The sequence below is a fragment of the Colias philodice genome, chromosome 22 (assembly GCF_061535455.1).
Source record: "Colias philodice isolate Cphi_HAF_F1 chromosome 22, ilColPhil1 Martin Lab GWU primary, whole genome shotgun sequence".
In the NCBI taxonomy this organism is placed as follows: domain Eukaryota; kingdom Metazoa; phylum Arthropoda; class Insecta; order Lepidoptera; family Pieridae; genus Colias; species Colias philodice.
Genome location: NC_143107.1, coordinates 4,648,197 through 4,674,127, shown reverse-complemented (window position 1 = coordinate 4,674,127; position 25,931 = coordinate 4,648,197). Strand labels below are relative to the sequence as shown.

Below are 25,931 nucleotides of genomic sequence, written 5' to 3'. Positions count from 1 at the left end.
ATCATCTGGATCAAAATAATTTAATCTTTTCCCCATTGTATTTATATCATATAATTTATTGAGGGTTTCTTTGCAATACAGAAGGTATCAATTAATTATTAATTGTTATCGTGATAAGGATAATTATGTAGCGTTACTATAAAATTCTAATACTACTATTGCAAATTCGAAATATATAAGAGATCTTGTGAAATAGACGTGAGCGAAGCCGGAAGCAGTAAGATAGTTTGAAATATAATGTTTTTGAGAGTCAAATATATTATTGATTTATTTGGCCATCTAACGTTTTCTTAATAGGTATATAGTATTATTGTTCAACTAGATTTATAAATTATTAGAATCACATCACAACAAGCAAAATCATATTTCTTCCTAGTTAAAGAAATTTTTAAATTCAAGTCCACATCCACTAGATAAAGCGAAAAAAATTATAATTTAAACGCACAATAATATTATTATGATAATCATAACAGCAAATCGCAAATGAGCTAATCTTAAAAACAATAGACACAACCCTACCCTATCTATCAGGAAACTAAAACCACATTTGAATTCAATAAAAAACAAATTGAAGTAAATTAACATAATTGCATAACGAACGGAGTTCCATGAATGAATTAACGTTATTTTATAGATACCCGTATTTGCGAAATACCGATACCATACCTATGAATCACATACAAATTATTCTATAGGTTATTTCCCCTGGAATTTCTCTCACGTGTGATCACCTTTTCCTTACCGAGATTCACGTGAGTGTCTAATTAACATTATGTTTTTATTTAATTTTTAATTTATGTTAAATGTGGGGGAAAACAATTTTAATGTATGCGGTACTTCTGTTTTACCAGATTTGTGACTAGGTTTTTAATAATTATGACGTCTGCTTGTGCGCGTTTTTTTTTTATCTCATAAACTGTTACACCGAATGCTATAAAATTTCATGCTAGGTATAGTTCATGTTTGCAGAGCGAAAATGATGAATAAAGGGTTTTCGTATGAAAAGAAAAGACTAATCACATTGTTGTTTCTAGTGTTTGATTTTACGCGAGTATTATACATTTAGAAATTAAATATTTATTACGGATTTTAAACGCGATTTATTCATTTCATTATTTCCCGACGTTTCGCACTTTGCAGCGAGCGTGGTCACGGGGAGTCTAAGATATTATAGGTATAGACAGTTATTCAAAAAACAATAGGTACGTGCAGGTAGTTTACAATTAGCAATTTTTTTAATGAATAAGTCGCGTTTAAAATCTCTAATTTCTAGACTAATCCCATTGGAAAAAATATTTAATGAATTAGCATGAGTTTATTATCACACGCGTACCACGCAAGTGATGCTGTTAACTTCACTGAAAGCTTTTATAAGCTAATTCTTATTCTTGTTGTTATTTTTAAGAAAGAAAGAAATTCATACAAAGCTTTTTAAATCCCGAAATCTTAACTTTTATAATCAACTTATGTTTAGATGGAACAACATATTATTTTATTTGTATGGTTCCCTCTATGAATTTTTAAGATTTCGTTTCTATCTTATGATAATAATTAAAATGTGTTCTTACTAATTAATAATATTGAATGTGAGTGCATTCATTTGTAATGATAAATTTTGAAAAGAAATATGTTTTACTTTGGTTTTACTTTTCTTCATGCGTTAACAATATAAAACCGTTCAATAGATTGATTCCTAGGCAAAATTCTTAGATTAGATTCCTAAACTAAACGTATTACAAAATTCCCAGACATTACTTTTTATTTACGGATGAAATGTTAAGTTAAATGATTTTAACGAAAATATAAATATAATTTTAGTACGACAGAAAACTGTCAGCGTACAGATAATTAAAACATAAATTTGACATAAATATTTGGCACAGATAAAAAATTTGTCGTGGAATTCCACAGGTAATTAAAAATAGTACACCTTGAACATAGAGCCTTGCAAGTAAAATGTATTTGGATATCTTAGAAGAGTGGTCAAGGATTTTACTAAAAGTACAGTTGTTAGTCAACTAACCGGTCAGAGAATAATATATGTAATAGCTATGTTAATGTGCAGTGAGAGTGAAATAATTTGGGCCAGCGTTAGGTGCATTAATCAAAAGTTTTGATTGGAATTTTATTGCATTTGCAAATTGCATTAGTTTGGATACAATATTATATCTTTGATATGCAAATTTTGATATGCATGAAGTTATTAAACTGGGATTTTATTAATAAACAAACGAAAATAAAAAATAAATAAACCGTTAGTTTAAATAAATCGAATTTCTAATTTTCTTATTTCACATCAATTAATATTGAAATATTCAATTTTTAATAATAAATTTATATTCTACTTATTAACAGTATTTAATAAAATTAATGAACACCCTTAAAAATTGAAAAAAAAAACAAATCACCTCAAAATATAAAAACAAAACTTACATTTTTTAAAACTCGAAACGCCGGTACACAATCCAAAACCGAGCATGCCAGTTAGAATTTAAAAACAAACCACGAATTGTTATTAAAACTTTTTTTTTCAAAATATTTTTTTTTCACAAATTTCGAACTCCGGCGTTCGATTTTCGCGCTCGCCCGCGAACGCTACATATGGTCTGTGGACGGTAAATGACCATACAGCAGCCAGTATCACCTGCTAGACGCATCTCAGCCGTGATGATAAGTGAAAGGGATACATCAAATGCATCACGCTAATTTAGACATTATGCCAATGCTATAGATGCGATAACAGTGGAGTTTAAACGAATGTTGATGTATTCTTGAGCGGAGTGGTATACGTAACCTTGGATTGAGATAATGTTTTGGGGAATTTCGTTAATTTGCTAATCTTAATTGTACTTTCTGCTGGTTAAATTTAATTAAATATTAACCATGGATTATCCTGATACTGAATTTTTTTTTTATTATGTAGTGCAATCAGGAAAATAAGCAATATGAACCATGGACGTATAAAAAAAGACGGACGGTATATCGCTTAAACATGGAGTGAAGCTTAATAATGGCGGCGACACATCCATGTGTGTGTGCCATGTTGCCATGGCAACAGCTGTGTTGATGACAATGGCGGCTGTATTTTTTTCTATAAATTTTGCCGTAATAATTTTGTCATTAAAACATAAAAGAAATAACTTGCTTCCCTGTGGAATGTTATCCCTTGTGTTTTGTTATTTAAAATTGTACTGTTGCGACACCATTTAACCACGCAAGACGGCATTTTAAATATTTTTTGTGAAACAGTGACGCAGTTAATCAGTCGGTAGTTCACGACGTAATGGCGGCCGACTAGCTTACTATGGTGAGAGTGTGTGCGTGTTCATTGTCTTTACACGATCGCTAGCTTACTACGGTGGCTTCACGTTGTTTGTTCGTAAAACGGCGTCCGTCTTTTTTATACGTCCATGATATGAACATTTAAAATGTATTATGCCAGTTAGATACATTTCTTTTAATAATAACAAATATTAATTTTATTCATATAATTGTGTTCTTAGATTTTTACTAATATAATTATCGAAATTTAATTTAATTTTTGTTTTGATTTGTATGTATGTATGGTCGATTATTATGTACCCCTGTGGGTTTATACCGCACATGAAAGCAGTCTACGCATCGCAATAGTTAGAATCAAATATATGCTTATGATGATGAGATAATTGATATTTCCAACTTCATCCAAATACGTTTAAATATAAATTATAATTAAGAAATGTATAAGGCGCATATAAGGCTTAAGATTAACATTGACTAGAAAATCTCTATTCATTACATATTTGTCTATACACTAACTATATATATATTTGTATATGCACTAACTTTAGAAAACCACGTTTGATTTAAATTTTAACATACCCATTATCCTCTTCATCATTTAATCAATATGAATATTCCATCAAAGAAAATTTTCCATACAAAAGAAGTTAACACGCATTAAAATATTCATCACTAGCTTCCGCCCGCGACTCCGTCCGCGCGGAAAAATTAAGATTTATTTCTTTTCTACGTATTTTTCAGGATAAAAAGTATCCTATTTTATGCCCAGGATAATAAGGTATAATTATACCAAGTTTCATCGAAATCGAACCGTTAGTTTTCACGTGATGCCTGAACATACAGACAGACGGACAGACAGACAAAATTTTTTAATCACATATTTGGGTTTGGTATCGATCCAGTAACACCCCCTGCTATTTATTTTTTCAATATTTTCAATATACAGAATTGACCCTTCTACAGATTTATTAAATGTAGGTATAGATTAGAGTTTTTTCAACCCCTGCTATATATTTTTTCAATATTTTCAATATACAGAATTGACCCTTCTACAGATTTATTATATGTATAGATTAGAGTTTTTTCAAAACAAATATGTTAATAAACTTAATGAATAATATTGACAGTTTCACCGCGTTATTTTAAAATGCATTTATCTTGCGGTGCATTTAGATCAAACGAGCGAATGCTTATTTTAACCCCACTATCAACTAGGTATATCAAATTATTTTAGTGTAAACAGACGTAGTAGAGCATTCTTTCGTCGTTCTTAGTGCGTTCGAAAAGATTCTATGCATGTTCTAATACTGAACAACGCTGAATACGAGTTTTCGTTGACACTAAAACATCTAAAGAATGCTCTTGCTCTAGGCTCTATGTTCGTTTGGTCTAAATGTACCGTCATCAAATGTGTAATTGCTAAAAAAATACGCAACTAAGGCCTTAATTACTTAAAAGTAACAGAATATATTATTATATTTGGCCAAGAAAAAGTAATGTAACATACCATTAGATAACTCATAGATAGGCTGACCTAGTCCGACCATGAATTCTAGTACGAGTGGTGACGAATTTTGCATACTAATGTTCATTCACTACTTAGATATTATTATGTTCATGACTCGAAAAAAATATGATATATTTTTTTATAAAATATATACTTTTTTTATGATTCATAATTATTGTAATAGCGAAAAGGGCTCTATGTTGTAGCTTTTCAGAAAAAGGTATTAAAAAGTGTTAATAATTTTATGAAACCCTCCAATAAATGGCGATGATTTTTCGATTAATGATTGTTTCCTAAACAAAATTATGTCACAAAAATCTACACAATTTCAACAACGTTGCTACCACACCATTCAATTTTAAATTATCTAGACTCATTTATAAGGAACAAAAAAAAATTGTTTTATTTATACCGCAAAGGTATAGTACCCGTAGTTATAATGTAGTGTAATCACAATTGACGACAAAAACCTACATCAGGATTCTCCAAGGGAATACCCATACTTTGGCTTTCAACCCGGACATCGAGCTTACCGGTTCTCAGGTACGTGTTAATAGTATCACAAAATTATATACATTTAAGTGTCTACTGTGTACATGTTTTATGTTATAGGCTCAAAATATAAAACTTGATACGCAATTGTAAAGTTAAGTGCTATTATATCATTTTTTATTACTTTTTTTTAGCGTAACATATTTAAACACGCATGTAGTTTCATCTGTACGTTTGTAATTTGTATGTAACTGATTCTTTGGACTCGATTTTGACCCATTTTTAATAGACGAATTTAACTCTACACTTATCAGTAGCAATACAATAATTTGAAATTTCATGAGTTTATCCTTTTAAAGTGTGTTTCAATCATTTTAACTATATTTATAATGTTTCATAGGCTTTTGACCTGATAAAATAATATCAACTGCATTTCTGGCTTCTGCATTTATTTACAAACTAGCGGTCCGCCCCGGCTTCGCCCGTGGTACATATTTACGTTTTCTCTACATAAAAACCATCCTCGTACTTCAAGGAATATAATAAAAATAGAATTATCGAAATCGGTTCAGCCGTTCTCGAGTTATGCGCTTACCAACACATTTTGCGATTCATTTTTATATATAAAGACATGTAATGTGGACTTAATCTTAAATTATAGTTATCCAATTTCAATACAAAACAGAAAGAGCAGGTAAACGTGTGCATATAGGGCATATAGCAACAAACGAATTCCTTGTGAATTCAACTGAACCCGCATAGGTCACAGGGCAAGTTAAACACTAGATCGTTGAAGACTCATTCAATCATTTGTTCCGGTCTAGACGTTGAGAAATTCCTATATTTTCTTGTGTTGTGTAACGGGAAGCTAGCGTTATAGCACATGCGGTTTTGCTATAATTGGCTCGCTTATCTAGTTTAATTTTCAAAAAATCCGGTTGAAATTAAATTGCAATCAAAATCAATGACCATCCAAATCTTTCACGTATCCATATCAAATATGCTTGTGATATTATTTTGTGTTTTTTCTTCAAAGTTACCTAGTAATTAATCTTTAAGCTTCAAGTGTCTTTTAAAAGCTCAATGTACCTAAAAATAATAATAAATACGATCCTCTACTATTACAATAATCTGAATAAACCAAATACTCAGATCGTCTTTAGGTTACCCAAAGACGTACTAATCGTTATGATTTCCTTTAAAGGTGGGAATTACGGATTTTATGGGTCACATAATATTATGTAGAGATGACACGTATACTAATAAAATGTCAATGTATATCCTACTAGTGGTTCGCCCCGGCTGCACCCGTGGTACATATTTCGCAATAAAAGGTAGCCTATGTCCTTTCTCGGGTTTCAAAATATCTCCATACCAAATTTCATGCAAATTGGTTCAGTAGTTTAGGCGTGATTGAGTAACAGACAGACAGACAGAGTTACTTTCGCATTTATAATATTAGTACCTATGGATTATGTATTATTACATCCCAAACTATATTTTGTTTTCCTTACGGATAATAAACGTTAAAAAACAATGTCAATGTAACCATCCCAAATTCCCAAACTATAATTCGTTTTCCTAAAGATTGAATTTTTATATGACCTATATAAATATTATTGATAACAAAATTTAAATGGATGTAGAGATGTTTGTTTGTATGCTATAGAAAATCCACTGAGACTGGGAAACATAAATTTCGTTCGCAGGAAGAATATTTCTTGAAATAATATATATTATGTACCTAGTTGGCTAGTTTGCGAAAGTAAGTTTGCATAGCTTTTCCGTGAATTTACTTACTTATCAGAGACGATTGTCAAAAACTAATAATCGAAAGCAAAACGAATATAACAGTAACTATAGGAATAGAATATAAATTATTCTTCTTTTAAGATTTATCAACATAATTGCGTTGTAAATCCTTTGACATCATATAATATGCTAACACACGTTTTACTAATTACAACTATACAATTTTCAGTCGTAATCACACTTATGCCACTCGTATATTTCTCAAGTTTTCTGAAATGTTTACTACGTGAATACATATTTACTACATTTTACTGCCAATAAATAAAATATAATTATTGTGTATTATTTTATTAATTATAATTGTTATTTATTGATGGTTAGACTTAACTTTAATAAGTTTCTTGTCACGTTTGTACTAATATGACATCTTTTCATATTCAAATAATTGTAAATATACTATTTAACAAGCTATTGTATACGACATTGTCCACTGTTAATTCAATGTACAGCATAGATTTTTTACATTGCTTAAATTCGTAATAATTTGCCGAAATATTATTAGACCATCTTGATTAGTTCTAAATTTAGTTAAATTAGATTAAAAAAATTGTAGTTCCCAGTACCAGTTTAGTTCGTTTCTTATGTATTAGTATAGGTAATAAACTAAGGAAGGTCCAACAAAATTATTCTAAAATAATATAAATTTTTTCTCTGTGCTTGCTAATAGACACGAAAAATATTCTACTAACCAAAAAATATTAGTTCTAAAGACTTAAATTATCATTTTAAATTATTTTTTTCACCGACATAGCTCAGATTTTCAATAGACGTGTTTCAAGCATAAAAATAAATAGCTGAAACTAATTGCATTGAAATATTCTAACATCGTTTTCACATTGTTTCAGCTTTATCTTTATTACTTGTTATTTAAATCACTGTAAATATAATAAACAAGACGAATTATGTACTAATTCCTCAGTACATAATGTAGGTTCATTTGGTTGTAATTTTCAACGATATTGTAATATGGCGGTTGTATTTTATGGTTTATTTTTTATGAGTAACAGCGTATTGCTTTATTGTGTGGTGTTTATGTTTTAATTTAATGTAAAAATTTTCAACAATCGAAATAAATATACTTAAATGAATCAGCTTAAGCTTCATTATAGTTAAATATGTAAGCAATATATTTAAAGAAAATAATAATATAGGTACTTACGTAAACTTGAAATGTAAACACCCAAAAACCACCCACTAAAAAACCCAAAATTTCCAGAATTTAATTAAAAACTAGTTTTCTTTTTATTTTAGTATAAGATAAACATGAGTAATATTTATGTAAACAATTCTTCAAATATTTTAAACGTCATTTACTCAGTATATCTATTCTTATATTTACTCTAATACAATTCGCAAACAGCCTTGTGATTTATTATAATATTTTGTCATACGATTGTTTTCTAGAATTATTTGCGTTTACGTAAAATGCACCACTTTATATTAATGTCTAATAACTTAATAAGTTTAATAATAAGACCTTAGGGCGCGTTCCCACTATGTCGTAACGACTAATTTATCGTTCGACGACTGTCGTCTTTACCTGTTCCCATTATAACGATTGTTTGTCGTCAACATTTTTTATCGTTTAGCGACTGTCGTATCTAGCTGTTCCCATTGGATCGCGACGACATTTTATCGTTTCCTGGCAGTCGCTTTGTCGTTTACACATCATCAGCAAGCTACAAATCTAGTCGCCTCTGCGTTCGCTTGGTGATTACTAGTGCGTTTACTCTCCTGAGTTCAATGGACGTCATAGAGTTGCCGTCCACGATTTTTTATCGTTTTACGACTGTCGTGCTTGCCGTTCCCACTGTCACGACAAAGTGTCGTCACTGCAAAAACTGTCGTAGACGACAGTAAATTGTGTCGTTCTAAATGTGAACACCTCCATTTAAACATATAAGCCACGACACTTAAAACTACACGATTATCTGTCGTCACGACACGGTGGGAACGCGCCCTAATTCTAACCTTCATTTTTATTTAAAAAAATATCTAACACCAGGAGAGCTCAAAAGTAAAAGGAATCAGTCACACTGATACATCATGTCTCCCCTACTCCAAAAGTAAAGATATTTCTTAATGACATCCTATCCTTCCTATCCTATCCATCCTACTAATTATTATTATAAACTAGCGGTCCGCCCCGGCTTCGCCCGTGGTACATATTTACGTTTTCTCTACATAAAAACCATCCTCGTACTTCAAGGAATATAATAAAAAAAGAATTATCGAAATCGGTTCAGCCGTTCTCGAGTTATGCGCTTACCAACACATTTTGCGATTCATTTTTATATACAGGGTGTCCCAGAAAGTAGTGATATACTGAAGCTGGGAGGTAGATGACCTAAAGGGCTATCCGAAACACCCCCATGTATGTTATGCGATTTTTCGTATTTTCGGAGTTATGACGTTTTTTTTAAATTTTTCACCTATCGCCGAGTACGATGAGATTTTCACTCATGGTGACGTCAATTATTGCGGAAGATGCTTGATTTTTTTTGTGTGCTAAGCTGAAAGATTGGCCAATTCAGCATGGTAACATTTACTATCGTAAGATCTTTGAATGGAATAAAAAAAAGAATTAAATGCCAAGAAAGATAAAATTACCCAGTATGTTCACCACTTCAAGGGCCCGTAAAAAAATAAAATCACATAAAAAAAGTTTTCCGTTTTGCTTTTAAAAACTTGCTCTATCTATCAGGTAGCTACCCTGAAAATTTCATTTTATTATTCAGAAGGCTTCAATCGAAAATTTTAAATCTAAATTTGGTGAGTGCAAAAATTGAATTAACATGATGATTAATAAAAACAAATTAAAACCAATAACAAGGTGTTTAATTACCAGAAATTTTTAAAATGACCCCGCTGTTGCTCAGTGCAAGTGCGACATCACCGATGTTCAATACCGTCGTTGAGTTACGTTTAGTTCCTTATCGCAAACTAGATGGCGCCACGTTAGAATTGTTCGAACTTATATCTGGCTAGTGTTTTGTTTTTGTAATATCATATGTATACTGTGTTTTGATAAATTAAATGCCTTACAACAGCAGTGGTGTTTTATTAGTGAATCCAAGTATAGTGAATTAGTGACAGTGTACGCAGCGACATCTGGTGCCGAAACCCGGGATTTAATGGAATAAAGGACTTGTAAAAACCGTGAGTAAAGTGAACTAAGTGGACAATAAAGACTTGTAAAAATTCAGTGTTGTGATAACTTGGACTTATAAAAATTAGATTAAATATTAACTTAGAAAAATTTGATTAAATACTGGACTTAAAAAAAATTCGATAAAAATTAGTATGGATCTTGGACTTAGAAAAATTTGATAAAAATTAGTATGCATATGGGACTTAGAAAAATTTGATTAAAATTTGTATGCATATGGGACTTAGAAAAATTTCATAAAAATTTGTATACACTTTGGACTTAGAAAAATTTTGAATAAAATTAAAGATAGAAGAAATGGATCCATTAGTTGCTCAGCAAGTAGAGATACATGAGCAAATAAATAAAAGTTATTCAAATTATAAAAAGTCCCCAAAAGAAAGACTGACAAACGTTTACATAGAAATAAAATTAGAATGTTTGGAGGCAAGTTGGAAGAAGTTTACCGAGAACCATTTGAATATTATATCAGTTGCATCAAAAAGGGAACGCGAAAAAACTCCCTATTTTACCGAAGAGATCTATGATAACCTAGAAGAAATTTATATTAGTTACAAATCAAAAATGAAAGTTGATCTTGGTTCCAGCTCAGCGGGTTCTTCTAAAGTCAGTCCATCGAACGTCACCTGTGCAGGTAGTGAAGTGAAGCTCCCACAAATACAGTTACCCACATTTTCGGGTAATTATGAAGAATGGCAGAGCTTCCACGACATGTTTGTCTCTTTGATCGATAGAAATCCATCTTTAAGCCAGGTTCAGAAGTTGCATTACTTGAAATGTAGTTTAAAAGGCGAACCTGAGAATTTATTAAGGAGCTTATCGACTACTGATACAAATTATGAAGAGGCGTGGGACAGATTGAAGCGCAGGTATAATAACAAAAGATTCAATGTTAATGAGATTCTAAAACGTTTGTTCGGTCAAAAGCCTATGTCTAGCGAGTCGGCTACAGCAATCAAACATCTTATCGATACCACGGAGGCATGTTTGAAGGCTCTAAAGAATTTAGATATTGACGTGTCTTCGTGGGATGCGATCATTAATTTTTTAATAGTCTCAAAATTAGATTTAGAGTCCCGCCGCCAGTGGGAGACCGAGGCTGGCCGATCTCAAACCGACAGCATCCCAAAATGGAGTGAGCTCGTAACCTTCCTGGAAAGCAGATTTAGAACATTGGAGATGCTAGTAGGTGAATCAAAACAAAACATGAAGAATAGTATAAGTCCTAAGCAAACAAGACAAAAGGCGTTTCATATTATACAAGATAGTAAAAAGGATACTTACAAAGAAAATAGTAAAGTCTGCGTATGCTGTTCAGATGCTCATTTATTATACCAATGTAAACAATTTGGAGGCAAGTCTCCCGAAGAGAGATATGAGTTTATTCAAGCCAAGAGACTTTGCTTCAATTGTTTCTCATCCAACCACAACGTGAGGAGCTGTCACCAGTCGACGTGTTGCCGGCGTTGTGGCAGAAGACACCACACCCTGCTGCATATAGAAAGAGATCCTCCCCCTGTGTCTGGGGAACCATGTACGAGTACTACCCACCAACCGACGAGTTTAGATGAGAATCGCCAGTATGATAAGAAAGTAGTAGCTCATTTTGCGAAAGATAAACATCAAGTCAAAGTGCTATTAGCTACAGCATTAGCTAGAATTAAATCCCCAAATGGCTGCATCCAAACTGCGCGAATATTAATAGATCAAGGCTCTGAGGCCTCTTTTATTACCGAAAGTACTGTACAATATTTATGTCTTAAGCGTACACCAATAAACGGTTTAATAACTGGTGTAGGTGATGGTAAACTTAAATCTAAGCACATTGTTTCATTCGAGTTAGAATCACTACATAATCATGAATTTTCTGTTTCAGTAAATGCATTTGTGTTGCCATCTTTAACATCGTTTCTTCCGTCGAGTAAGGTTTCCATTTTTGATTGGCCAGAGCTCAGTAATCTACCGTTAGCAGATCCCAAATATGGTTCACCTGGTAAGATAGATATTATTTTAGGAGTAGATATTTTCAGTCAAATAATGTTGAGTGGTTTCTTGAAACATCCCATGCATGACGGTCCTATTGCACAGAATACTCATCTTGGCTGGATCTTGTCTGGAAGAGTAGGAGAAAATGAAGAATCAAATCCTAGAGTAGTAAATTTACATTTACAGGTAAGAGAAGATAATATTTTGACACAGTTTTGGGAAATTGAAAGAGAACCAGATTTAATAGGAAAGAAACTTACGAAGGAAGAAATCAGATGTGAAGAAATTTATGAGAGTACTACTACAAGAAATGAAGAAGGTCGTTACGTAGTGAGATTGCCATTTAAGGAGCCAGATCCAAAGTGTGTGTACGGGAATTCCAAGGAAGTTGCTTTGAAGAGATTTAAGGTATTAGAAAGAAAGTTTAAAAAGAATTCTGACTTGCACGCTGAATATGAGAAAGTTATAGTCGACTACCAGAATCAGAAACACATGGAACCGATTTTAAGTAAGGAGGATATTGAGTATCCATTTTCCTTTTACCTACCTCATCACGCCGTGATAAGGGAAGACAAGGAAACTACCAAACTTCGTGTTGTTTTTGATGCGTCGTGCAAGGGGAATAATAACGTATCATTGAATGACACGTTACTCGTTGGACCTAAAATTCAACAAGATTTGCGCCACATTATAATGAGGTGGCGAACGCATATTTATTGTATTGTGGCAGACATCGTACAGATGTATAGACAAATAGTGGTACATGAAGATGATTCAAATTTCCAAAGAATTTTATGGCGGGCTGATCCATCACAACCCATACAACATTTTAAGCTATCGCGACTTACCTTCGGTACCGCTTGTGCACCGTATTTGGCGGTTAAATCACTGCAACAATTGGCTCGAGATGAAGAGTTGAGATATCCACTTGCCGCAAAAGTTACACTTGAAGATTTTTATATGGATGATTTGTTGACCGGTTGTAATTCAGAAGAGAAAGCTATAGATATTTATAAAGAGATGAATCAATTAATGTCTAAAGGTGGATTTAAGCTCCAAAAGTGGTGCAGTAATTGTCCAAAATTACTGAATCATATCGAAAATGATAATCAATCTTCAAAGGATACATTTATTTTCAAGATCAATGATACAATTAAGGTGTTGGGTATTTCCTGGAATAAAAACATAGATAAATTTGAGTATACTTACAATTTACCGGAGTTAGATGAGCCTGTAACCAAACGGAAAGTGTTATCTGATATTGCGCGACTTTACGACCCTCTGGGTTGGGTTGCTCCTGTCCTCATTACAGCGAAGATCTTTATGCAAACGTTGTGGAAATCTGGATTGAATTGGGATGAAAATCTTTCGTCAGAATTATTAAACCAATGGCTACATTTTAGAAAAGAATTAGATGGTATTCGAGGTATAGCTGTTCCTAGGTGGCTTTCTACAACGAATGATGATCCAGTTGAGCTTCACGTATTTGCTGACGCTTCTCAGGTAGCTTATGCTGCTGTCGTCTACCTGAAAACCATGGACACCGAAGGTAATATTCACGTAAATGTAGTCACATCTAAAACTAAAGTCGCCCCAATTCAGAAAGAGATATCCATTCCAAGAATGGAATTATGCGCGGCGTTGTTGGCTGCCAAGTTAATTTCTGAAGTTGCACAAGTACTGCAGGTACCTAAAGATAAGTTGTTTGCCTGGTCCGACTCGACCATAGTGCTTGCATGGCTCCGTGGAGAACCCAACCGATGGACGACGTTTGTAAGCAACAGGGTCTCCGAGATTTTGACTGTTTTGGATAGTGATCAATGGAACCATGTTGCCACAGACCAAAATCCAGCCGATTGTGCCTCTAGGGGTATATCCTCTCGAGAACTAGTTCATTATGATCTTTGGTGGCATGGTCCTAAGAGCCTACACGAAAACCATGTTTATAGTACACATTTAGATGTTGACACTGATGTTGAAGTACGACCGTTAAAGGTACTTACCAATACGACTCGATCTGCAGAAGAATTTATATGGGAGCGGTTTTCAAATCTAACTAGAATGTTACGAGTTTTATCTTACTGTAGAAAATTCCTAAAACTGAGAGAACCTAAAGAATTAAGAGATATTAATAAAAGAATTACGACCAATGAAATGAACACTACATTAGATATAATTGTAAAAGCTACCCAAAGACTATATTTTGAAGATGAGATTAATAAGTTAATGTCTCGAGCCGGAAGTGTTACTAAAGGAAGTCCACTGCACACTCTTGCACCCTTTCTTGATGAAAAAGGGTTGCTAAGGGTGGGCGGTCGAATACAACTGTCTTCTGTGCAGTTTAGTAAGAAACATCCTCTAATAATGCCCAGTGAGTCTCATCTCACTAGGTTATTAATATTGGATGCGCACCACAGAACACTTCACGGGGGTCCACAACTTATGATAAACTTCTTGAGAAGTAAATTTTGGATCTTACGACTTAGAGAAAAGGTGAAGAAGTGCTACAGAGAGTGCATGACTTGCCTACGTTATTCTCGCCAGGATAACAACCAATTAATGGGCCAGTTACCTAAGGTTAGATTGACTCCGGATAAACCGTTTAGGTCATCAGGTGTTGATTTTACCGGGTACATAGATATTAGGTTTTCGCCTGGTAGAGGATCGAAATCCTATAAAGGCTATATTTGCCTATTTGTGTGTATGGCGACTAAGGCGATCCACTTAGAGGCTGTGTCAGACCTTACCAGTTCTGGATTCATAGCTGCATTCAAACGCTTTGTGTCTCGAAGAGGGCACTGCCGCGATCTGTACAGCGACAATGGGACTAATTTCGTTGGTGCGGATAAAGAGCTGCGTAAAATGTTGTGTCAAGCGAAATCTGAGTTGGCCGACGAAATTGCTAATTTACTTACCCAGGACGGAACCACTTGGCATTTTATACCCCCATACGCGCCTAACTTTGGAGGGCTGTGGGAAGCTGGTGTTCGTTCAGCGAAAACACATCTGAAACGAATAGTAGGAGACGCAATACTTACCTTCGAAGAACTGACAACTGTGTTGACCCAAGTAGAAGCGTGCTTAAACTCCCGTCCAATTTCTGCAATTAGTGAAAATCCAGGTGACGAGATGCCTCTCACACCTGGGCACTTCTTAGTCGGTGAACCATTAGTTTTAATTCCTGAAAGCGATTATTCAAAGACCTCTCTCACAGGTCTTCAAAGGTGGAAACTTACTCAACGGATGGTTAATAATTTTTGGAAGACGTGGTCAAATGAGTATTTAGTGACGTTAAATAATAGGTACAAATGGTTTTCAAAAAAGACAGAACCTGACGTTGACGATATTGTTATTATAAGGGACCACAATATTCCTCCAGCTAAATGGTTATTAGGGAAAATCGTTGAAAAACATCCGGGTAAAGACAACCTTACCCGAGTTGTAACAATTAAAACTAAGAACGGTCTTTGTAAACGTCCTTGTAATAAGTTATGCATTTTGCCAAAGGCCTAGCTCATTAGTTATTGTATAGAGTTAATGTAGCAGTATTTTTTAGTTCCTATTTTTTTACATTGAAAAATGTTGTTGTTTAGAAGTCAATATTGTTTTAGTTCACTCTCAAGTTTATATTGTTTACGTTGAGTTTAGATGTATGTAATAAGAGTTTCTATTGTTTACGTTGAGATGTTATAAGAATTACTTTGTGTTTATTAGGTTAAATGTACTCTTGAACTGAATTGTTCTTTATGTTTCTTTTTGTTTAGAAAAGCACTAGGTGCTTTTGGTGGGCGGGATGTTCAATACCGTCGTTGAGTTACGTTTAGTTCCTTATCGCAAACTAGATGGCGCCACGTTAGAATTGTTCGAACTTATATCTGGCTAGTGTTTTGTTTTTGTAATATCATATGTATACTGTGTTTTGATAAATTAAATGCCTTACAACAGCAGTGGTGTTTTATTAGTGAATCCAAGTATAGTGAATTAGTGACAGTGTACGCAGCGACAACCGTAAAAAGTTGTCTTTTAAATGTCTGAATGCCCTTTTATCATTTTTAATAGTTTCTTCTGCTACTATGAATTTCAGGGTTATTTCGTCCAAATTGTGGCAGTCTCTCGTCTTTGTACTATCCCCACGGAAAAAAATCAATAGGGTTTATGTCCGGGGACCGTGTAGGCCAGGTTTCAGAGCAAAGATACCCTGAAAGATGGATTGGTCGTTGCAGCCTGCGCATGCGCCGGTGACGCCTGCCTTAAAGACTGGCCTCCACGGTACCTTGACCTAAACCCCATTGATTTGTTTCAATGGGGATACTAAAAAGACCTCGGCTACTTGAGAGAATGCCACAATTTGGACGAAATAACCCGGAAATTCATAGTAGCAGAAGAAACCATTAAAAATGATAAAAGAGCATTCAGACTTTTATAAGACAACTTTTTACGGTGATGTCGCACTTGCATTGAGCAACAGCTGGGTTATTTAAAATAAAACCGGCCAAGTGCGAGTCGGGCTCGCGCACAAAGGGTTCCGTAGCAGCAAATATAATAAATTACAGTTAAATCAACCTATCTCAAAAACTATAAGAGATACTTTGATCAAACCAAAAATCGTTGAAAGAGTTAATTAGCATGCATCACCTCTATTTTTTTTAGAATTTTATACCCCGTAGTTATAAAAATAGAGGGGGGGGGACATACTTTTTACGACTTTGAGAGCTGATATCTCAAAAACCGTTCACTTTAAGAAAAATGTTTTTTAGAAAACTTTATATCATTTTAAAAGACCTTTCCATTGATACCCCACACGGGTATGTACATCGAAAAAAAAAATTTCATCCCTCAGTTACATGTATGGGGGGCCCCACCCCCAATTCTTTTTTTTTACTATTTAGTGTCATATTTTTGTAGCGGTTCATACAACACATATTCCCATCAAATTTCATCACTGTAGTACTTATAGTTTCCGAGTAAATCGGCTGTGACAGACGGACAGACGGACAGACGGACAGACGGACATGACGAAACTATAAGGGTTCCGTTTTTGCCATTTTGGCTACGGAACCCTAAAAAATTCTGGTAATTAAACACCTATTTATTGGTTTTAATGATCATCATGTTAATAAAATTTTTGCACTTACCACATTTAGATTTCAATTTTTCGATTGAAGACTTCCGAATAATAAAATGAAAGTTTTAGGATAGCTACCTGATAGATAGAGCAAGTTTTTAAAAGCCAAATGGAAAACTTTTTTTATGTGATTTTATTTTTTTTATGGGCTCGTAAAGTTGTGAACATACTGGGGAATTTTATCTTTCTTGGCATTTAATTCTTTTTTTTATTCCATTCGAAGATTTAACGATAGTAAATGTTACCATACTAAATTGGCCTATCTTTCAGCTTAGCACACAAAGAAAATTAAGCATCTAGCGCAATAATTCACGTCACCATAAATAAAAATCTCATCGTACTCGGCGATAGATGAAAAATTGAAAAAAGAGTCATAACTCCGAAAATACGAAAAATCGCATAACATACATGGGGGTGATTCGGATAGCCCTCTAGGTCCTCTACCTCCCAGCTTCCGTTCATCACTACTTTTTGGGACACCCTGTATAAGAAGATGAGAAAGTTTGTGAGGATGGATGTATTTGTATGTATGTTTGTTACTCTCACGCAAATACTACTGAACCGATTACAATGAAATTTAGCACACATATAGAGAGTAGGGTATAGTATAGGTTTTATCCCGGAAATCCCACGGGAACGGGAACTATGCGGGTTTTTCTATTAAAACGCGGGCGAAGCCGCGGGCAGAAAACTAGTACTACATATTTCAAAAGTAATGATAAAACATTACTTATTAATACTTTATTAATTACATACAAGATATTTGTCTCGAAGTACACAGTCATTATGTAGGATTCATAGAAGTACATAGTGGAATGTAAATAACCAAGCTGAACTTTAAATTTGTGTTATGATCGAAAGTACTCCATTATTTAAAGGGCAAACATATTGCAGTACAGATAGTATCATTTGGATATAATTAGAGGCAATATTCTAGTCTGAAACTATTGCTAAATACCTAATAAAACCACGTAGTATATATCTGTCAACTGTGCTAAAACGTTCGCAACTGTAACTTTATGTTAATACTAGCAGTCCCGGAAAACGTTGTTCTGCCCTTATCACGGGTATGAAAAATAGGTGTTGTACGATTTTCAGACCTACCCACAAAATTTCATCAGAATTTGTTCAGCCGTTTCGGAGGAGTATTGCTTCACCGCGACACGAGTATGTTATAGATGTTATATTAGATAATTTTAAACCTTTTTTGTTTTGTGAGGATAAAGTTTTGCACAACGTTTATAGCTTATGATTTAATCGAGTACATAAGCTACATATCACTGCTAAGTATCATCGAAATCCGTTAAGGGGTTTTCCAGTGAACAAGTAACAAACATGCATACAAGGATAGGATATTGATGCAATCTATATATAAAATGTTATTATTGGTATATCCAACTGTAATATTTCGTAATTATTCTTAGTTTGTTATAATCAATGTAAATAATGTATATAAACAAATGTTAATGATAACGGGATTTTCAGATCAATGTACATAATTTGAGGAAATGTGAATGCATTTTCCTCATTAATATATATACATACTAGCGGTCCGCCCCGGCTTCGCCCGTGGTACATATGAAAAATAGATGTTGGCCGATTCTCAGACTTACCCGATATGCACAGAAAATTTCATGAGAATCGGTCCACCCGTTTCGGAGGAGTATGCAGACTAACATTGTGACACGAGAATTTTATATATAAGATTAATAATTATATACATATTTAATATTTATACAGTATTTATTTTTCCAGTAATATATTGTATTATTTATATTTCTGTGGTGTTTGGTATATACCTCGTAAGTGCAAAAATGGCCATTTTTTGTTTTTTGGCCATCTATACTGATAAAAACGTCCTCTTTCGTTTGGTCTATGTCACATAAGCCTATTGATAGTAGAAATACCTTAAATAGGTTGTATCAAAACCACTTAAGTACAAAAAAAAATATTTTTATTTGATACAAATATATTAATATAACTTAACATAGACTTGTAAAACGAATACTCAATCAACGAACGGCCATTTACAACGTAAGAGCACTTAACATAATTAGACCAAACTTGAATAATATTATTATCATCACTTAACTTATTTGTACCAAATCAAATAAAATTATTTGTTAACTTAACAGGTCTTCTCCCTTACTTAAATATTTGGCACATAATTTAAATCTTCAGACATTAGGTCTCAAGCCTATTATCTATAAAGAAACATGCATGTGATGCAAGATCTCTTAGACTTAGTGTGTTCAGAAACGTTTACCAATCTTTAAATCGATTTAAAGATTGGTAAACGTTTAAAAAGCCAAATAACGATACCTACATGCACAAGGTTTGATTCTTTGTCTCTTCAAATTCATTCTTTCATGTCAGATTAGAATAGATTTAGAAAAATCGGAGCATAAGGCAACATTTCACTATGAAACTAAAAGATAAAAGCTGTTTGTTTACAGATTCCAAATTTAACTGCATCTGTAGCCTTTTATAAAAGAAACTTTGGACTTTTAATTTAAAAATCCACAAAGTTACTACTAAACGAACATTCCATTATGTTATGTATGAAGGAATAGCTCAAAGAGGTGCGGATGAAATCGCATCATGCTTAATATGGCATTTTATTTTTGTTGGCAGAAGAAGTAGAGTAGCTTATTTTATATTCAGTGTTTTCCAGGTCAAAAACGGTATAATATCTTGCCTGTTAAGCAGATATTGAAAGATAAATAAATATATAAATAATAAATAAATATTATAGGACATTATTACACAAATCAACCTAGTCCCACAGTAAGCTCAATTAAGGCTTGTGTTGTGGGTACTAGGCGACGATAAATATAATATTATAAATACATATATAGATAATAACACCCAGACCCAAGAACAAATAATTGAGTTCATCACACAAATATTTGCCCTGACCGGGGATCGAACCCGGGACCGTCGGCTTAGTAGGCAGTTACTTTACCACTGCGCCAACCGCGTCGTCAAAGAGAGATATAATAAAAAGAGATATAAAGAAACAGCACCATCTCCGTTCCCCGAGATAAATGAAAATGACCAGCAATCGCCATGATGTAAAATTAATGAATGAATCTGACTTCTTTCCATTTTCGAAACTATTGACTACCTACTCATTTTATCAAAAGAAATACTGCAACAGACAAAACTAAATTTGGTTAGAACTGTATTTTCTGGTTGATGAATTGAAAGTCTAATGACGTAGATTTTAAATACTCTTTGAGTGAAAATGAAGAGTTACTGTATTTCTGGTTTAAGAGAACTGAGAAAAGATAGAAGTCTCCGAAGTGGCTTTGCCATTGGCCTCTAATGAGCCTATCAATATCGATGCTCTGAAATTCAAAGATATCTTAGATTCTTATCTTAGATTTGACTTGATCCAGCTCGTAACTATTTGCAGGGTAAAGACATCTTCTCACAAGGAGAAGACATGAGCAGTAATCACCACGCTTGCTCATTGCTGGTTGGTGATTTCAGACCAAAATCCCGGTTGCCATCACGATGTTTTCCTGTTATTAGAAATGATGATGTTTTCTTGTTATAGAAGATGTAGCTCTGGTTATTAGAGAATCTACTTATGCATCCGAAAAAGACACATTGGTACATGTCGGTTGATGGGATCGATCCCGCAGCATCTAGCACGGCAGGCAAGCGAACTACCGTGACTTCTGAAACACACACACACACACACTACTTTTAGGATTTTACTTTGTAGAGAGAGTATCAGAGAATTGCATATTGCACGAAAATCACAATATTTCCTGGCTTTTTTATGAGTACTTATTTGTGGCAAATCACACTCCTATTCGTTTTTGTTTTTATATATGGTTAAATCTATTTGTATGGAAGACGTTTCCCCATAATATTTGTTTTTTAATGTCTGTTTATGTCTCCGTCGAAAAAAAAAATGAAAAATCCTTTCCATTAAGGTAAAAATAGGAATAAATACTAATTAAGTGTACAAATAAATATGCTCTAATCCACTTAAGTACACACGTTTTAGACATTTTCACATCATTTTCACATTTTTTCTTTTGGTACAAACATGTTAAGTAACAATTACTCTTGAACTAGAACATTTTTTTTATTTTTTTTGTAAGTGTTCAAAACTTGAACATAATAGACATTTAAATATCATAAATTTGTTTTACTCAAGTGTTTATTCCGATCTGTAGCAACAGGGTAGCAACCGTGAAAACTTTCAAACGCTCATACCCAAAAATCACCATTTTGCACTTAAGTGGTACGTACCAAATACCACAGATTTTAACATATAGGTATTATAACAGTCCCTGCCAGATTAACGCTGCTACCATAGAAAAAAAAACACGCTTAATCTCATGAAATTATTGTAGTGTCGCCGATCCATAATAAGTATACAAAGTTTGAATTAAATCTGTCCTTTTAAAGTGTGTATCGGTCTTTTATTTCTAAAACAATAAAAAGTAGGGTAACGGCACCAGTGGTCAGCCAGGCACCAGTGATCAGCCTATTGCGTTGTTTATTGGCCATAAATATCGCTGTAATCAAAATAACCAAATCACGCGCACTTAAATAGAAGCTCTGTTTCGTTATTGGTTCATGCATCACGCGATAGGAGCAGCAGGGGGTCAGGGGAGAGAAGTAAACACGTTCGTACAGGTGCTGTCCGCCGACAAGAGCAGAAGTGTCATGTCTGCAATATTTTTTGTTTCACGTGGTGCTCTTTTGAAAGGTGAGAAATAACATATTTTAGTATGAAATGTGAAGTGTTTTATACATAATAACTTTAAAGATTACTTAGAGCATTTAATTTTATGAAATTTGATAAAAAATATTGTTTTTTTACTTAAAAATTTGAGGGGCTGACCATTGGATACTGATTTTTTATGAAAGATCCAATGGACAGCCCCTGGGGCTGATTACTGGGATTATTCCTAATTGTTAGAAAACCCAGTGGTCAGCCGCATTTCAAAATATTTTTTTCAAGCGGCTGACCACTGGGTCTCAATCTGTGGTCTCAATGATCCAGTATTCAGCCACAATGTTATTGAAATAATATTTTAAGTATAAATGCGAATGTTTGTGTTTAAATCTATAAGTAATACTTCATGTTAGTTAAGTTTTACCTGAAATAATGGTATTATGTGTATTCATATCCAAAAGTTATTATTGTTCCCTTTTTTTCTAGCTAAAAATGCCGCCAAGACAACAGTATCCTCCAGAGAAATCCTCCGAAAGAGATCCTCCTGTGGTTGATTATATATATTGTGGATTATAGATACATCAATAATATTATAAACTAATATCGCTGATTTTTTTAAAAAGAATTATTGCTGTTTTTATGATAAATAATAAGAAGTTCCTAGAAAATAAGAAGACACAAAGAGATTGTAATAGTATGTTTAAAATAATATTTGTATTATGTGCGATATACATTTTTTTGTGCTAAGTGAATCGTTGCTATAAAAATGTGATTAATATAGTTGATTTTGATATAACATTGTTTATTTTGATCTCATAATTAGTTATACTTACTAAAGGCTGAACATTGGGTTCAACAAGGCTGTTTATTGGTTTTTAGAGGCTGTTCACTGGGACACTGGGCCATTTTTTGTTTAAAATTAATTATATATTTTACTAAGAGAATTATTGTTTTTGATAAACACTGATTCGAAACTACAATAAACAATAAATCCATACATGTTGTACGTTTTTTTATTCGACGATTGTTGTAGAAATGGCAATTGTCAAAACTTCAAAAAGCTGTTATGAGGCTGACCACTGGTGCCGTTACCCTACCCTTTCCAAAAATATTCAACATAGGCTACTAAAACATCTTAACGTCCTACAAATGTAATACAATACATAACTGCATTTTACTCTCAAAAAACGAATGTGTTAAAAATAACAACAATATAAAAATAATCTTTAAAAAAGTAAAAACAAACATAAATTTTTTGTATATGAAACTGATATTATAAAGTCGCTTTACCAAGTTAAGCCGTGTGTAAGTTGGCGCCAAAAGTTGCGAAATGTACACGAGTTACCTACATTCATAAGCGGAGCGGGTTAAATCTTTAAAATTGCTCTTCTTATTCTATACACTAGTGTGCTTATTGTAACTTGTAATATTAATGGGAATTATTTAAAAATGAAATTCTAGCTCCGTAGCTCGCTTGACCAAACACTTAACTAGGTAGCTATTTATTAAGTCGGAAATGAAAAAATAAATCCGATATAAATCAAATTTTCACAAATAGCAAATCGATGTCTTGTTTGCGGTGTCCTGCACATTGTTTGTAGCTTTAAGTAATCTATGCCAGAAAATTGAATACCTACAGGTCAGTTGATCGTTGAATAGGCAAGAAATCGCGTCGCCTATTAACAAAACCTTATCATTTTGAGGATATGTGAGTGTAAATTTTAACCAGCTGTATTTTAATTACTTACTCATTTGGCTACCGTCGTTTATATTAAAGGCGACAGCTTTTACTCAATCTGTAATAAAACTGCTAGCAGCTAGAGAGATAATAAATAAATAATTTATTTTGGATAAACCATAGCGGAGGACATTTTCTGTAGTTTTAACAGACTTTTTAGTGCCTACCATTTATTAAATTGTTGAAAAAGGTGATTGATTGAATCAGATTTAAAATACTTTTTGAAAAATTTCGTAACATTTTCTTTAAATTTAACATTGGAAGCTTAGATTGTAAGCTATATAGACCGGGAGATACTGACACAAAATTTCGAGTCATTTGTAACAGGATGGTGGTTCTACAGGGTTCTTAGTACGCAATGACAAAAAGAAAAACGATGGTGTGAACGCTGGTACCGGCGGCTTAGTCGCGTGGGCGTTAGTCGAACTCGTCGGAAAATAGCGAAAGTCAAACGATTTGTAACAGTATGGCACTTATTTTTCCTGTAAGTTTGAGGATCAACGAATATAAATACAAAATTTCAAAGATCTAGGTGTTGGAAATCTTCACTTATATAAATTAATACTAAATTAATTTTTCAAGTATGACAGCACTTTTTCCCCCTACTAGAAGTATGGCAAATATAATAATGGTCACATTTTATCAAATACTCTCCAAAAATCCAAATGCAATACTGGTACAAAAAGTTTGGCGAAATAAAATTTTTTTGCAGATTTTCGGCGGTATGGCGACCATTTGGAATCGTCCGAAAAGTATGGCATGGCGATTTTCGTAAATGGCTGCACGACGATGGTTACCAGTGCAAAAGTTAGCCTGATAAAAATGGTTGAATAATTGTTTTATTTAAATCAACACATTCGCGTCGGTATGGCGGGCTGTAAGTCACACCGGAAAAGTATGGCATGACACTACCGCCTACTTCTTTTTTATGGGCTATCGGTAAATTCTAAAATTTTTGTGTTACATATCGTTTGACTTTCGCTATTTTTCTGACGAGTTCGACTAACGCCCACGCGACTAAGCCGCCGGTACCAGCGTTCACACCATCGTTTTTCTTTTTGTCATTGCGTACTAAGAACCCTGTAGAACCGCCATCCTGTTACAAATGACTCGAAATTTTGTGTCAGTATCTCCCGGTCTAATATGCCTATATCTCAACAAACAAAAACCTAATGTTTTGTGATATACATATAAAAATCGCAATATTGTACATATTTACAAAATAAGTTGTACCTTTCATAGAGATTTGTTTGTGACGAACCTTTTTAAAAGCAACGTTCTGTGTGGTAGGTTCTCCTATTTGTGAAGTATGATGTTGCACCACGTTTGAGCATAATTTTGAAATTCTATTAGTAAAGGATTTCCTTTGCTACAAGGTTCTTTGGCTTTGACATTTAAAATATTTTCATTGGTAACTGGAACTCGTATAATTAAATAAAACCTATAATTAAATTAATCTGTTTATATGTAAAATAAACGGTTAATAAAATAAATTGCTTATACTTTAAATCATTTAATTCAAAGATGTTTATGAAATTGAATTTAAAAGCAAGCAATTTAATCAAATTACCCATTACTTTTGAAAAATATATTATTACTAATGGTTCATCAGTGTTTTTCCATAACCAATCTCTGCTTGTAAGCAACCGCAAAATGATGGTTTGATTTTGACTATAATAATTATTCTCCATCAGGATTCAAACCAGTAATAAAGTTTTTCTATATATATATATTTTTTGTATATAATTCATATATTTATCATGCATTAATTTCAATGAATTGTAAATTATTATAACTTTAGTTAGAGATTCACTACTGTCTCATAAAATGGAGAAGCTATTACATTATATTGTTCTGAATTATTATTTTAAGTTGGGCGTTGCATGATACTTATTTTTGTAAATTACCCAGGTAATTACGTGATAGTAAACCCATAATTATTAAATTATTAATTATTATCGAATAAACAATAATAATAGGGAAATAATCAAAGCCCTATGAATGATTCAGTTGAATTTCCTCAGTTGAGGAAATACGAAAATATTTTAATAGCAATTATGTGACGCAGGAAGACGTGATAATAACATAATAATAATTAATCAATGATCAGATGAATCA

General features: G+C 33.3%; 2 protein-coding genes across 4 annotated transcripts in view; one reads left to right on the top strand and one right to left on the bottom strand.

Annotated features, from left to right (window-relative positions):
* Positions 1–25,931, bottom strand: part of LOC149478422 (multicopper oxidase 3-like) — a 96,761-nt gene that overhangs the window by 55,604 nt on the left and 15,226 nt on the right. The window contains exon 1 of one of the 3 annotated variants that reach the window (XM_089709296.1): positions 2,434–2,613. The exons of the other annotated variants lie outside the window; for them this stretch is intronic. The gene's annotated coding sequence lies outside the window, so the exon portion shown is untranslated. Of the gene's footprint in view, positions 1–2,433; positions 2,614–25,931 lie in introns of those variants that run through there. 3 annotated transcript variants of the gene reach the window in all.
* LOC149478423 (uncharacterized) lies at positions 10,827–15,761 on the top strand. The gene has a single exon (XM_089709180.1). It carries the CDS (start codon positions 10,827–10,829, stop codon positions 15,759–15,761), a length of 4,935 nt encoding a protein of 1,644 aa, XP_089565306.1.